Source organism: Zosterops lateralis (assembly GCF_965231275.1).
Source record: "Zosterops lateralis genome assembly, chromosome: 2".
In the NCBI taxonomy this organism is placed as follows: Eukaryota; Metazoa; Chordata; class Aves; order Passeriformes; family Zosteropidae; genus Zosterops; species Zosterops lateralis.
The window spans coordinates 62,788,707-62,801,497 of record NC_139763.1 but is presented as its reverse complement, the minus strand read 5'-3'; the positions used below and the strand labels follow the sequence as shown (position 1 = coordinate 62,801,497).

Below are 12,791 nucleotides of genomic sequence, written 5' to 3'. Positions count from 1 at the left end.
TCTCCTGTTTAAGAGATGTCTAAACCAAGATGCCTTTTTTTGCTTAAGACAAACAGACCAGGAAAGGACTAAAAGGAGGCTCACAAACAATATATGGACATTTGGCTTCTACCTCCCACCAGGCCAGTGAACACAGGAGAATGATCTGCAGAACTGCGTGTCTAAAAGCATTTGAAAAGGAACCTGTTGCACCTTGACTTTCAGAACAACAGCACTTCCAGAGCTCTCAGTCAGTCTTTTCCAAGCAGACTGGCCAAGGATGCATGAAGTTACAATATTTCTACAAAAGCTTTCAGCTTTTATTCATTTATATGCTCAGCATGTCCAAACATGGCAATTCTAGTCAGAGCCGTTTAAAAAACTGCCACACTAAAGAGGAACTTCACTTTGGGGGTAAAGGTTCCATCCACAGCAGAGCCGACTCCTGCTGATATTGAGGGGTTTCACTTTTCCTCTCACCCAATGGTTTTTAGGCTGGCATCTCTCCTACCTCTTAGCACGTGCAAGAGTTTTGAAGCCTCTGTACAAAGCAAGCAAGTCAAAAAGAAAAACAAACAAACACAAGGGAAAGACACACACACACACACACGGAGTCAGCGGCAGAAAGCCATTGATCTGCTCAAGCCACATTCTGAAACAGTAACCAGGCAATTGTGTGCTCGTAATTTGTTCCATGCAACAAAGACAGTCAGAGCTAATTCACTTTATTTTGTGCTGAGGAGAGTCTAACAGACCTGCAAAGTCACTGGCTTCATTTCAGCTCTGGGGGCATAAATCTCCAGACAAAAGAGGTAACTTTCAAAAGCACCACTAACTGGACTCTACAGCAAGAGAACTAATAGACTCTTTTCAATAGAAGTCAATAGCCTTGATGTTTATAAGACCCACAAGCAAAGATATAGTCAGGCCTCAGAAGAATAAAAGGGCCAAGAGGATTTAAATGGTATTCTGCAGTTATAAGTTGCAATGCACATTAATGTTTCTAAAAGAACTCTTTTAGTCTGATAAAGCTCTCGCCCAAAGCATTGCTTATGAGTAAAAACCAGAAGCTGGCACAGAGATGTCCACACAGAGCACACCATTAGGTGGTATCAGAAATTGTTAAATACATAATAATGTTATATATACTGCTGGTTACATAATAACAAATACGAAATTGATTTATTTTCATTTTTAAGCCATAAGAAATGCATCTTCTAAGTTTTGGCTGCAGGGTAATATTCAATTCATTGGTGACAATAAGTAAACATATTTATTGTCTCTCCCTGTCCTAATATACTTAAGATATTATTTATGAAAAAAAAAACAGTAAGTAAGGTTAGAAATCTTCAAATAAACACAGGAGAGCTGTAGGAAGGGACTGACTTTTGAAATGAAAAAGAAACAGAGCTCTATTCTTTTTTTAGCCTTATAAAGACATTATTATCAATATGAGTTTAGATTAAATGAGCAAAATTAAAGGCTCCCAGCCTTATCCAAAAAACCCCACAATTTAATCAAAAGATTAATTCAAAGTTATGAATAATTCAAAGTAATTTTCAGAGAGAATTCTTAAAAGGAGAGGGACATATCAAATATCTTTTTCTCTAGTGGCCAAATAACAATTAAATTCTAGAAAAGAGTCCATACAGTCCATTCATACTTCATATTTGGAAGTGTGCAGCAGCACAAACAAACCAGTCTGGATGTGTGACATCCTGCCCAGTACAACCTGCACTTAGAGCAGGTGGAACCAACTGCACATCTACTGCTGTAACCAGTGAAGGAAGGATTACATTAATAAAGTAGGAGAAAATAGGTAAGAATAAACTATGGCAATCTAATGTACACAGAATCACAGAATGGTCTAGGTTAGACTGAACCTATAAATGTGATCTAGATCAACTCCCCTGCATGGAGCAGCAACATCTTTGACTAGATAAGGTCCTCTGAGCCCCATGCACATCACATTTAATGTTTAAAAAAAAAGGGGGGGGGGAGGAACAAGAAATACTAGTGGTCTTGTTATCAGCAAAGAGGAATGAAAGGAACATGTTTCACCTGAACCAGCACCAATGCTCACAGTGATACTGTGATTTTCAACAATCTTGAAAGAAAATCCATTGTCTGACAAGTACAGTCCACTTAAAAGCACTTTTAAAAACAGCACGTAGGAGCTCTTTTATCAAGAGACCATTTTCTTGCATTAAAAAAATACATATTCCTTCCAAAATTTCATACTGTCCAAAGCAGCAATCAAATTCTTCAATTTGTAATTATTTCCTAATAAATCTTTAAATTACATGCAGGATTATTTTCTTCTCTGCCAGGTCACTACCAGCAGCAGGAAGTAATCCCTCCTCATGTGCCTAATTCACCCAACAGAAATGGATGAAGCAGGTATTCACCAGAAAAGGTTGAGGATGTTCAGAAATACCATCAAAGCCCACAGAAAGAGGCTGAAGCAATTACCAGTAGGCAGCCATGGTTACATCTCTGGGGCCTTTGTTTGCTCTTTTATAAAGTAACATGCTTCCAGCATTCCCAGTGGTTTGGAGGAATATAATTGCATGCTATTACTTAAGAACTATGTGATTACTGTGCCACTGCCTTCTGCATAACCCAGCCTGTAATAAAAGTGATAAGAATAGCATTTATTATTTTTGAAATGGTTTTTGCATTGCATCCACACTGATGTGGCTTAAAATGTCTGACTAAACTCAAGACACTTTACATAGAGGTTTTATTTTCTTCTAACAGTACTGAACACCATGAAAACTCCATTCTGTGTGCAGAGATACTGCCTGAAAGTTCCATCTGAACAGGTCACTCAGCACTTGAGCAGAACTTTCAACGACCGAGGAAGAAATGTTCCATCACGTTTCTATAACCAAGATGTATTTAACACAAAGAAAAGTCACAGAAGAAAGAACATAACGAGAAGCTGCAGGAATAGAAAGTGACAAGTTCAGTTCAGACTCTGTAGTTACTACAGAATGTAACAGCAGTAAGAACTAGAAAAATCAAACTATCCATTCCAGCTGCTAAAGGCAAACAAGCCACGTCCCTTTCAGAGGTGCGTCCATTGCTATATAAAATCTGACTTCTAACTTCAGGAAAAAAATAAATGCATGAACAGAGAACTTAAAAGTTGATCACCTTTTTCTTCTCCAGACCTATAAAAAGCACTCAGAACCTTTCTAGAAAACAAGTATGATACCATTTTATTTAAGAGTAGCTGTGGATTATCACTTTCTGAATAAAAAAAACATTTTCAGTCTGTAATACTAAAACACTGTCAAGTGCAGACATGGTTTCAGTTTTCTGGAAATTCCCTGTTCCTCAGACCTCTAAACTCAACCCCCCCACTAATCTCCTCTACATCAAGGAGTACCTTAATTTTTCAATGAGACTGGCAGTCCCCTCCTCTCCTTAAAGAAACAGTAAAAGGCTGTCCTTCCCTAATAACCAACGTTTCAGGACTTCAGAGACATGTCAGCACATCAGATCCAAAACTGTAAATCACTCATTTCAAGGATCTATTCCAAGCAGTACAAGAAAGTTTTATACTATGCACATTTATGGAGAGGAAGCAGGAAAGAAAATTCCCATCAAGAGTTTGCCCCGAGAGTTTCAGAAGTCTGGCCTTAAGCCAAGCATCTCTTCTATTTATATATTTGTAATGTAATGTAACAAATTTTAAAAAATGGATTTTTTTTGAAATATATCAACACACAACTTTCAAGGCAGTTCCCATTAAACAGTTACAACAAGCTGCTACAAACAAAACCTTAAAGCAAGTATAGATTAACACAGTGTTCTTCCAAAAAGGGACAATGATAAAAGAGCTGCTGTTGTCACAAGATTAAGACATGGGTTGATCTACACTGCTGCTTATCCCAAACAAAAAGAGAATGAAAGCACAGTTCTACATTCAGTTTCATATTGAATGTTTCCCATGTAAACGCTGACAAAAGCACAATAATGCTTGAAGATAAAGACTACTTTTTTCCTAGAAAAACAAAACAAAAAAAAAAAAAAAAAAAAAAAAAAAAAAAAAAAAAAAAAAAAACCACAGGTGAACAAGCAAGCATGTAACAAGCAGGTGCTACCTGTACACACTACACACAGCTCATGCCTGCACAGCACATACTTACACAACACACAAATACTGACATGCAATCACTACCAATCAAACAATTTTCTTCCCAGGATATAATCTCCTCAGTATACAATTTGGTTTTCCAACCGTTTGGTTCAATACTAGGTCAAACTAAACAATTTCTGGACTTCCAAACTATTTATCTTGTATTGTGGCATGCCTGCTAGACTTCAGCTTTAAAAAATAAATGAGATAAGAAATGCCTTTCTTGGGATGAAAAGTTGAAAGTCATTCTTCTAACCACATTACAGTTCCTCTACCATGCCTATCCCTTTCACATCTGCTACTGAGTCAGCTAAATGGTAATTCATGCTATCAATTCATGCCAGTTTCATTCATCAAGCTTCCTTTGCCTTTTTTTTTTAATTGGTATGATGATATAGGTGCTCACACAGACCAATGTGAAACCCATTCAGCAACAGCCATCAAGTAACAAAGTTAAACAGCAATAATACACCACACCTACCACACATCTGAGGCACTAAGTCTGGGACAGAGACAACAAGCAGGCAGCACATGTGTCTCCAGATACAGGAAGGCATAAATGCCCTCATGTGCAGGAGTAACTGAGAATTTAGATTCATGTTATCACACGTCTGCATGCAGGTATAGCACCTGCTGTTTTGTGGGACAAGAACAAGTGAATACACGTCTCCTGCTCTGCTGCCACAACACAACAATCTCCAGCAGGCAAATGGGGACACAAGGGCATGCAGAGGCCATACACTGAAGACCTTAGCAATACACTGATATATTCTTCTAATGTGGGTTTGCACCATTCTACCCAGTGACACCATGTAAAGGAGGGGTTAGGTTCCATCACCTGGGATAAACAGGGGCAGGAAAACTGGTATGACCCTTTGAGGTGGGTCTGTCTCCTTAGGTGAGAAGTAAGTGTGTCTTTTTCATGTTAGAAGAAAGGTGTGAGGGCAAGTTAACCCAGACTGAATACCTGTCCCCTCATCACTCCTGCCCGCAGGGATTTGTCAGGCCTGTCCCCCCCACGGATTTATGTAATGATGGTGTCCCCCACTGTAGAATACACACAGTGCCTGTGAAGACAGGGATTTCTCTCTACATTAGCCCTGGAAGACAGCATTGCATAGAGCTGGCACTTGTACATGACTGTAAGGACACTGAGGGGGGATGTCAACCCTAGTGCTGAACAAGTAGCATTTGTGAGAGCAGCACGCTCCCTGTGGCATCTGCACGGCAAACAGTGTTCCTGCGGACACGCATGCATGCCTATGGCATGCAAAGAGGTGACACGTTCAGAGGCACAGGAGCATCTATCCCAATGTGATTACACACTGACTTGCATCCCTCCCGTGCCAGGCGGGTTCCCCCACGAGCACAGGACAGAAGCAGCACCCTGGCCCTGCCTGTGCCTTCCTCCCGCGTTTCAACCAAAGGTGGGCTGGCTGCCACCGCAAACCTCAGCGCTCAGGGAAGGGTGGCAAAGACACGCACATTCCCCAGAGGGAGAAGAGGACAGGTGCGAGCAAGAACTCCCCACACATTCCCGCAGTGTGCCACGGGAGAGGCAGCTCTGCCTCGCCGAGCGCCGAGCGGGGGGATGGAGGGGAGCGAGCACAGCTCCAGCCATATGGAGGCAAACACCTACCTCATACACCAAGGCGGGGGAATAAAGAAAGCACAGGGTCCACGGCGAGATGGGGGTGGGCTCGGCTTCCGTGCGGGGACGGGCCCCGGGGGAAGGCGAGCGAGAGGGCGGGGAGTGGGCGTTCGCCTCACGGGGAGGCCGGGGGGACCAAGGTGCCCGAGGGGCGGGCGGGGGTCCCGGGCGGCTCGGCAATCCCACCTCCCCGCCCCCGGCCGCTCGCCCGGGCTCACCTGCCCGCACCGTGTCCGAGAGGTCGTGGCTGTGGGCGGCGGCGCTGCGCGGGAACTCCTTCAGCTTCCTGCCGCTCAGGTTGAGCCCCCCGGAGTGCGCCGCCTCCTCCAGCGCCCGCTCCAGCCCGCGGGTCAGCGGCGCCTGCAGACCCAGCGCCCCGCCGCCGCCCACCCCGGCCGCCGCCGCCAGAGCAGCCGAGGGGAAGGGCTGCGCCTCGCCTCCCAGCGTCGCCATCTTTCCCTCGCCGCCGGGGGTAGCCGAGAGGGCCGCCGGACCTGCCTCCCTCCCTTCTTCTCTCCCTCCTTCCTCCTCCTCCTCCTCCTCCCACTCCCGCTGGCGGCGGCGGCAGCGCGCGGCCCGGGCGAGGCGCGCCCACTGCGCATGCTCCGCCCCTCCCGGCACCGCTCCCCGCCGCGGCGCCACCTAGCGGCTCCCGGCGCTGCAAGTGCCACTGGGAAGGCGGAGGAGGAGGGGGCGGCTCTCCATTGTTTCCTTGCCGCAGCATTCCTTGGAAAGCCGGTCCGGGAGGCCTGCCCGCCGCCTGCTTGGGCCCCTTCTGCCGGCAGTGGGCGGAGCTGTCCCCCAGCAGGGCCCGGGGGCGGGGCTGGCCTGCAGGTGTGCCGGCGGCAGTGGATGGGGCTCGGCTTTCCTCGCCGGGATGTTACAAGTGCAGCGGCTCCGGCCACCGAGCGAGGCCCTGGGGAGCACCTGCCCTGTGCTCCCTCAGGGGCCCGTTCACTCCTCTCTGTGGCTCCCGGGCACAGCCTACCCCCAGGAGACCCTCGAAGGGTTTATAGTGACCAGCCAAGCATAGGAACCGCCTTCCGTTCAGTTTCCTTTGGGATGACCTTTCTGAGCGGGTGAAGGTGCTGGGTTTGGTTTATTTTCTCCTTCCTCTGTGCAGCTTGAGGAAGCTGAGCCCAGGAGATGGAGAGGAGCACAGCCGAGTGTTCCCGCAGGGGTTACAGAGTTCAGAGATAAGACCCCCCGACCTGTGCTTTACAGACCATTACATTTCACTCACCTTGAGCCGTGATCGATGGTTGACATTAAACCAAAGCCTTCCCAGCTCCAGGAAGTTCAACCACTGAGTGCTACAGGAACAAGGAAGACCTAACTAGCACAAGAAAATAACCCCAAGTTTCTGCAGAACACAAGACATCAGAGCGAGTTTAGCAGTCACAACCAGAAAGAGCACTGGGGAAAAAAAAAAGTGTTAAGAAAATGGGAGGAAGGGCGTTAGAGATGAACCTTTTCACAGAAAATATAATAGCATCCTTTAAAAACTGGTTCTTTATAAGTAAGACACGTTCTTTCCAGTATCAGCATTTTTCATTTATGTTTTATGTGCATTGTATCACTGCAAAAGTGCCAGCAAGCAGCATAACAGTGTTTTTAAAGAGATGCCTTACATTAGGGAAAGAGCTGCAATGTAGATGGGTAGGAGGGGGTTATTTTACTGTAATTATATTTATACTACACCTAAAATACAACCCCTGAACTTAATCTCCAGTGCAAATTTGCCTCATACCTACTACTGCCAATTCTTCATGTTTGATGCAGAGATCTTAGCTTTTGGCATGACTAAGTCAGTGTACTACCAGTTCAACAAAATTTTGGATGCACCAGAGAGTAAATCTTGACAGCATTCCTTGGAACAGCCCCTAGCTGAAGTTAACCAACATTTGTGCCCAGATATCACATTGCTTTTGACAAAGCTTGTTGGTGGGTTGTGAAGATCGTATTACCCATAAATTTCCACCAGTCACAGCATGTTTTGGTTTTGTTAAAATGCTTAATTCCAGTTTGCATTGCTGCTGGAAAGCATAAAGAAATAGATAAATAGCTACATTTTCTCAGCAATTTAAAGAAAACTGTTAATAAACAGTAAGTAATAAAAACATTATTCAAGTTGAATGAACTGTGAATGATAACTAACTGCTAGGCTCCCCCTGTATTTTAATATGCAGTTTCTTAAAGGCAAATTTAATGAACTAAGTACTATATTCTTAGACATTTAAAGAAATCTGAAATACTGTAGGTTTTATAACTCAGTAAATGACTGCATGGGAGATTTCCTGTGTATTAATTTACCCAACATCATGGAATTTATTTGGAAATTTTAAATATAGAACTAAACATTCAGGCAGCATAGATTAAAAATTCCTCTTCCAGCATCAGGTCTTTAGAGTCAGGAATCAGGCCTGTCTTCTGGTGAGGTTTATAAAGTTTTCTCACCAGTGGAACAAGATGTCCCTTCCCCCCCTTCCTCCAATCTAAAGCTGATTTTTTATTAAAAAAAAAAAAAAAAAAAAAAAAAAAAAAAAGTTTTATTTTTCTCTTCATTCACCTAACACCATCTAACACCCTAACACTAATCCTGGGAACTGATTCACAGCATGTTGCTGAAGGGAGATGAGCAGTGATACCTTTCTCAGCCTTATTTGAAGGCCAGCTTGTCCTCCCTTGCAGGAGGCACCCAAAGCCCAGAGGAGCCACCAGGTCACCCTGCTTGCAGGCAGACAACGTGTGCCCCCCTTGGCTGCCCTGCTGGGCTCACATGGATGAAGGGCCTGTGGCTGGCAAGGGCAGACAAGTCAGCACAGCCTTCTCTCTTAAGACATGCAACATCAAGACAGCTAAGATTACAGAAAGGCTGGGGCTACGCAGGCACCTGGCCTAGCAGGGGTTTTACTTTCTAGCAGTGCAAGGGCACACACCAATCATCAGGGATCAAGACTGACTTAAACTGCTTTTTGATCTGAGCAGCTGAGCTGCAATGCAGGCATGACCTGTGCTTATCAGACACTGAGTTGAAACTTCTGGAAATAATACTATGAAAACTGTCCATGTTACCAAGATCATGGAAAGCAAAAAAACAAAACAAAACAAAACAAAACAAAACAAAAAAACAAAAAACAAAAAACAAAACAAACAAACAAACAAACAAAAAAAAAAAAAAAAAAAAAAAAAAAAAAAAAAAAAAAACCCTGCATAGCACTGAGGTTGTACATTGCCTTCACTTTCTCTCCTGTCTGCCTTAGCAATGCACCAGATCTAACTCTGTTCCTATAGATACAAAGAATTAGAAACTGGAAGCACTACAGAAAAAAAAAAAAAAAAAAGATCAATCACACTGGCACCAGTTTTCAGCATTTGGAAGGTCATGCTCCATATATTGTCTTTGATCAGATCACTAAGTGGGCACATCCTGGCACAGCTAAACTAAGCTAGTGGCAAGCTGTCACTGCAAGTAGCCCTTCCATTCCTTGCCCCCACCAGTTCCTATGTGACAGTAGTTGCATTTGTGTGACTCTTCAATAAGACCTAGAACAGCTTAAAAAGGGCTGCTAGGAGCAGCTCTAGGAGGAAAACAGTGGATACTCTTCATCAAGTTGATAAGTGTAGTAGAGGAGAGAAGAATGCAGAAGGAAGTCTTATGGATGGTATCAGAAGAGAGGTGACTGTTCTGCCAGTTGGGTGATGCATAAAGGTTGTGACAAGAAAATTCATATCAGAGATTCACAGAAAGTACCACAGCTAAGGGGGACATTAGCCTTAGAGTCTCAGAGTGAATTTCTGTGACTCTAAATTGGCAGAAAAAAGGCAAATGGCAAGGCCCATGTGGTCGTGAAGACATTCAGCTCATGCTCCATGTGCTCTAAAATAATGCAGAAGAAGGAATTGTGTGAAGTAGCTCAGACACAGGGTACACCAATGCCTTCTTCACGTGAATGTCGCAGGTGGACAAGATGTCTGGTCTGGAGACAGAAACATCACACACATTAAGTAAAACATCAAACAGAAAGTGGGTGGCACTCAGCCTGCAAGGCTGCTTCTGTTTGGTGCCACACAAAACAGCAGCAACTCAGGACACATTATACATTCTTCATAGCTTGACAAACAGTGCCAGGACAAAGAAAATTACTAGAGGAATCTCAAGAGGAAAAGTATGCATATGAAGCATCAGGTGGCACTGAATGAAAGATGCTCCTTTCAACTAGAGCACAGACTCCCTACCTGCTCACAGCATTCCTGGGACAAGCAGTTCACAGCAGACACACCAGAAGGATTAGTAGCCTACATGGAACAGACACACCAGGAGAATGAGTAGCCTACGCAGAGCAGACAATGTGCTGGAGCTTCCTTGCAGCAAAGCTGGTGAAAGGAGTTTGAAAAGCAAGGAAGCTATATCAGGAAATAGCTCAGAAAAAATCCATCTACAGAACACCTACCTCTCAGAATACTCAGGAAGGAAAAAAAACGGGTGAGGGGAAGAAGAGAACAATTAATTGATAGGAGACAAGAGATTGAGGGGAGCTTATATATAAAGCAGAAGTTCAGAAAGTAGATAAGCAAGATAGTCACTGCTCAGAAGACAAACAAGGTTCATCCTTACATAAACTCAAGCAAGCTCACTATATAAGGAACAGAATTCTTTAATTGCTACAGAAAAAGAAGCACTTCTTGGTGCCTGCCACTGATTATGACAAGTATTGGGAGCTCAGGAGAGCATCCTCCTCATTGTGTCCTGAGACCTAGCAGGTGGGCAGGCTGAAAACACATCCTGAGTGATGGTAGGACTCCACTGCCATAGGATGGATCTCAAACGACACCACATACACTGGGCAAATTGGCAAGGTTCACTGCCATTGTCATGGTGGTGATGCTCTGTACAGACACTGATGCAAGAAGATAGAAGCTGCAAGACATCATGACTGCAAGCTCAGTTCTCATGAGAGGTCATGAAAAAAGACCTAAATGCAAACTAAAAGCAAATTGAAACTTAGTATCACTGAAACAAGTGGAAATGACTCAAGAGTTAAAGGCAATGCATTTACAGGTCTGTACTTGAAATACTATTTTAGCTTACATTATTAGTTGTAAACTGGCAGAGTTTCTTTCAAGTTTTTCAGACAGCCTTGAAATATGCAATGTGATAGAGTGATAACTATAGCCCTTCTTAACTTGTATCAACTTCAACAGAGGTTCAGGGGATTGTAAATGTGCTGGGATCCTTGCTCTTGAAACAGGATAAGCTGATAGGTGTTTGAACTATGGAGAGCAGAACAAAGACGTACCTGAGCTGGAAAAGGATTGTCTTCCAGGATTTTGCCTTCATGAAAATTTAAAACAGCATCTGGTAGGGGAGGAAGCCATTAGAGTGAGATACAGCCTGTCTTCTAACAAAATAAAGAAGGCAATTGGTTATTATCAATAGCAATGGGACAACATCTATGGAGACACATTGTTGGCAGCCTCACAATACCTCCAGTGTATGCTGTTGAAATAAAACAGTTTATATGTCTGTTGCATAAAAACTATGCAAACCTGATTTCCTACCCACATCAGACTATTAGCATAGGCACATGAAACAAAAATAGAAATAGTGAGTCCTCAGTCTATTGCAAAATTCAGAGATATTACATACAAGGAGATAGAAGACATCAGCCAGCCAGCTGAATTAAGGTTTCTAAGTGGAGCACACAAAGCAAAGACTTTGTAAGACCCATGTTAATGATTATGGGAAAGACAGCAGGTAGAATGCTTCATATGCCTTTAAAGAACAGCAAAAACACTGGGACCAAAGAGAGCTACTGCCTAGTAAACCATTGTGATATAGAAAAGGAAAGTGAAGTCCTAAAGACCAAAAGCAGCAGTGGAAATGGAAAACAGCTCAACTCCACATGCAAGCCCAAATATATTCCCTGCAAATCACACAGACCATCTATCTCTTATAAACAAATCCTTGAGACACCTAGAGCTGTGAATCAACACCAACCTGGTGGTTTGGTTTGGTCACTCAGCTGACTTAAGTCAAGTAAATGATTTCAGTTGACCAGCACTGTGTTTAGGTTGCATCCTCACTCATTCCAGGCATGTTGCTGATACTAGTCGACTAGCAGCAGTAAATTTGGAGGTGAAATTGCAAAGAGGGTATATCTTCCACTAGGAAAAAAAATACACCATGTGTGCTGTTCTTGAATGGAGAATCATGTCCAAAAACATGTTAGTAGCCAGATATGGTTTGATAACTTACACAAACATGGATCCATTGCAAACACCAGCACTTCTCTGTCCAGAAAGTGTTCCATCCAGAGGTATCTTTGGTATTTTTGTTTTTCAAACATGTGTCCAGGGCCACTGAAACAAGAGTTGTTTGCAATAACAGCACCATCAGAATAAGACTTTTACTAGCAAAGAGTAATCTCCTCCTTGGTTGTCCTGCTAGCCCCCAAGCATCAATAAGGATGGCAAGATGCAATATTTTATGAAGAGTGGGTCATGTGCTTTCAGGTTTAATCACTTGGTTTAAATCACTTTCCATAGAAATGAAGCTGCATGTGTTTTATAGACAGATTTTGGCCCATATGGTAATGTTGCCTTGCTACATGGCCATGGGAAGTGCTGGCCTAGGAGGGGATACTCAGTATACTTTGTATTTCAAGAACTGTGGCTGCATAGCTACAGAGAAAATGCATGTCTTGGAGAAACCGTGATTGTTTTCTATTTCATATGTGATGCCAGAGCAGCTGATAGTGTCTCGCAAGCGATCAAAAATAACTTAAATCCACATTTGCTATGTTGCAAGTACCATGGGGCAGGTCTTGAAAATCAGTGGCAAAGAATCAAGATCAAAGTTTACCATTTAATTGCAACTTATATCCTCATCCTTTCCATAAAGATCAAGGCATTCAGCAATTCATATTAAACTTTCCAAAAACAATAATTTTGCATAACTAGCAAGAAATATATGATTTCCTGGTTTCTTTGACAGAAAACCAGCAAGTTATC

The 12,791-nt window shown here is 43.3% G+C and overlaps 1 protein-coding gene across 1 annotated transcript in view; it reads right to left on the bottom strand.

Moving 5' to 3' along the window:
- Positions 1 to 6,230, bottom strand: part of LRCH1 (leucine rich repeats and calponin homology domain containing 1) — a gene marked incomplete at its 5' end in the record, with an annotated part of 115,336 nt that extends 109,106 nt beyond the window's left edge. The window contains one exon of the mRNA XM_083854422.1: positions 5,996 to 6,230. Coding sequence (XP_083710548.1) covers positions 5,996 to 6,230 — 235 coding nt within the window. The remainder of the gene's footprint in view (positions 1 to 5,995) is intronic.
- Positions 6,231 to 12,791: the final 6,561 nt, after the last annotated feature.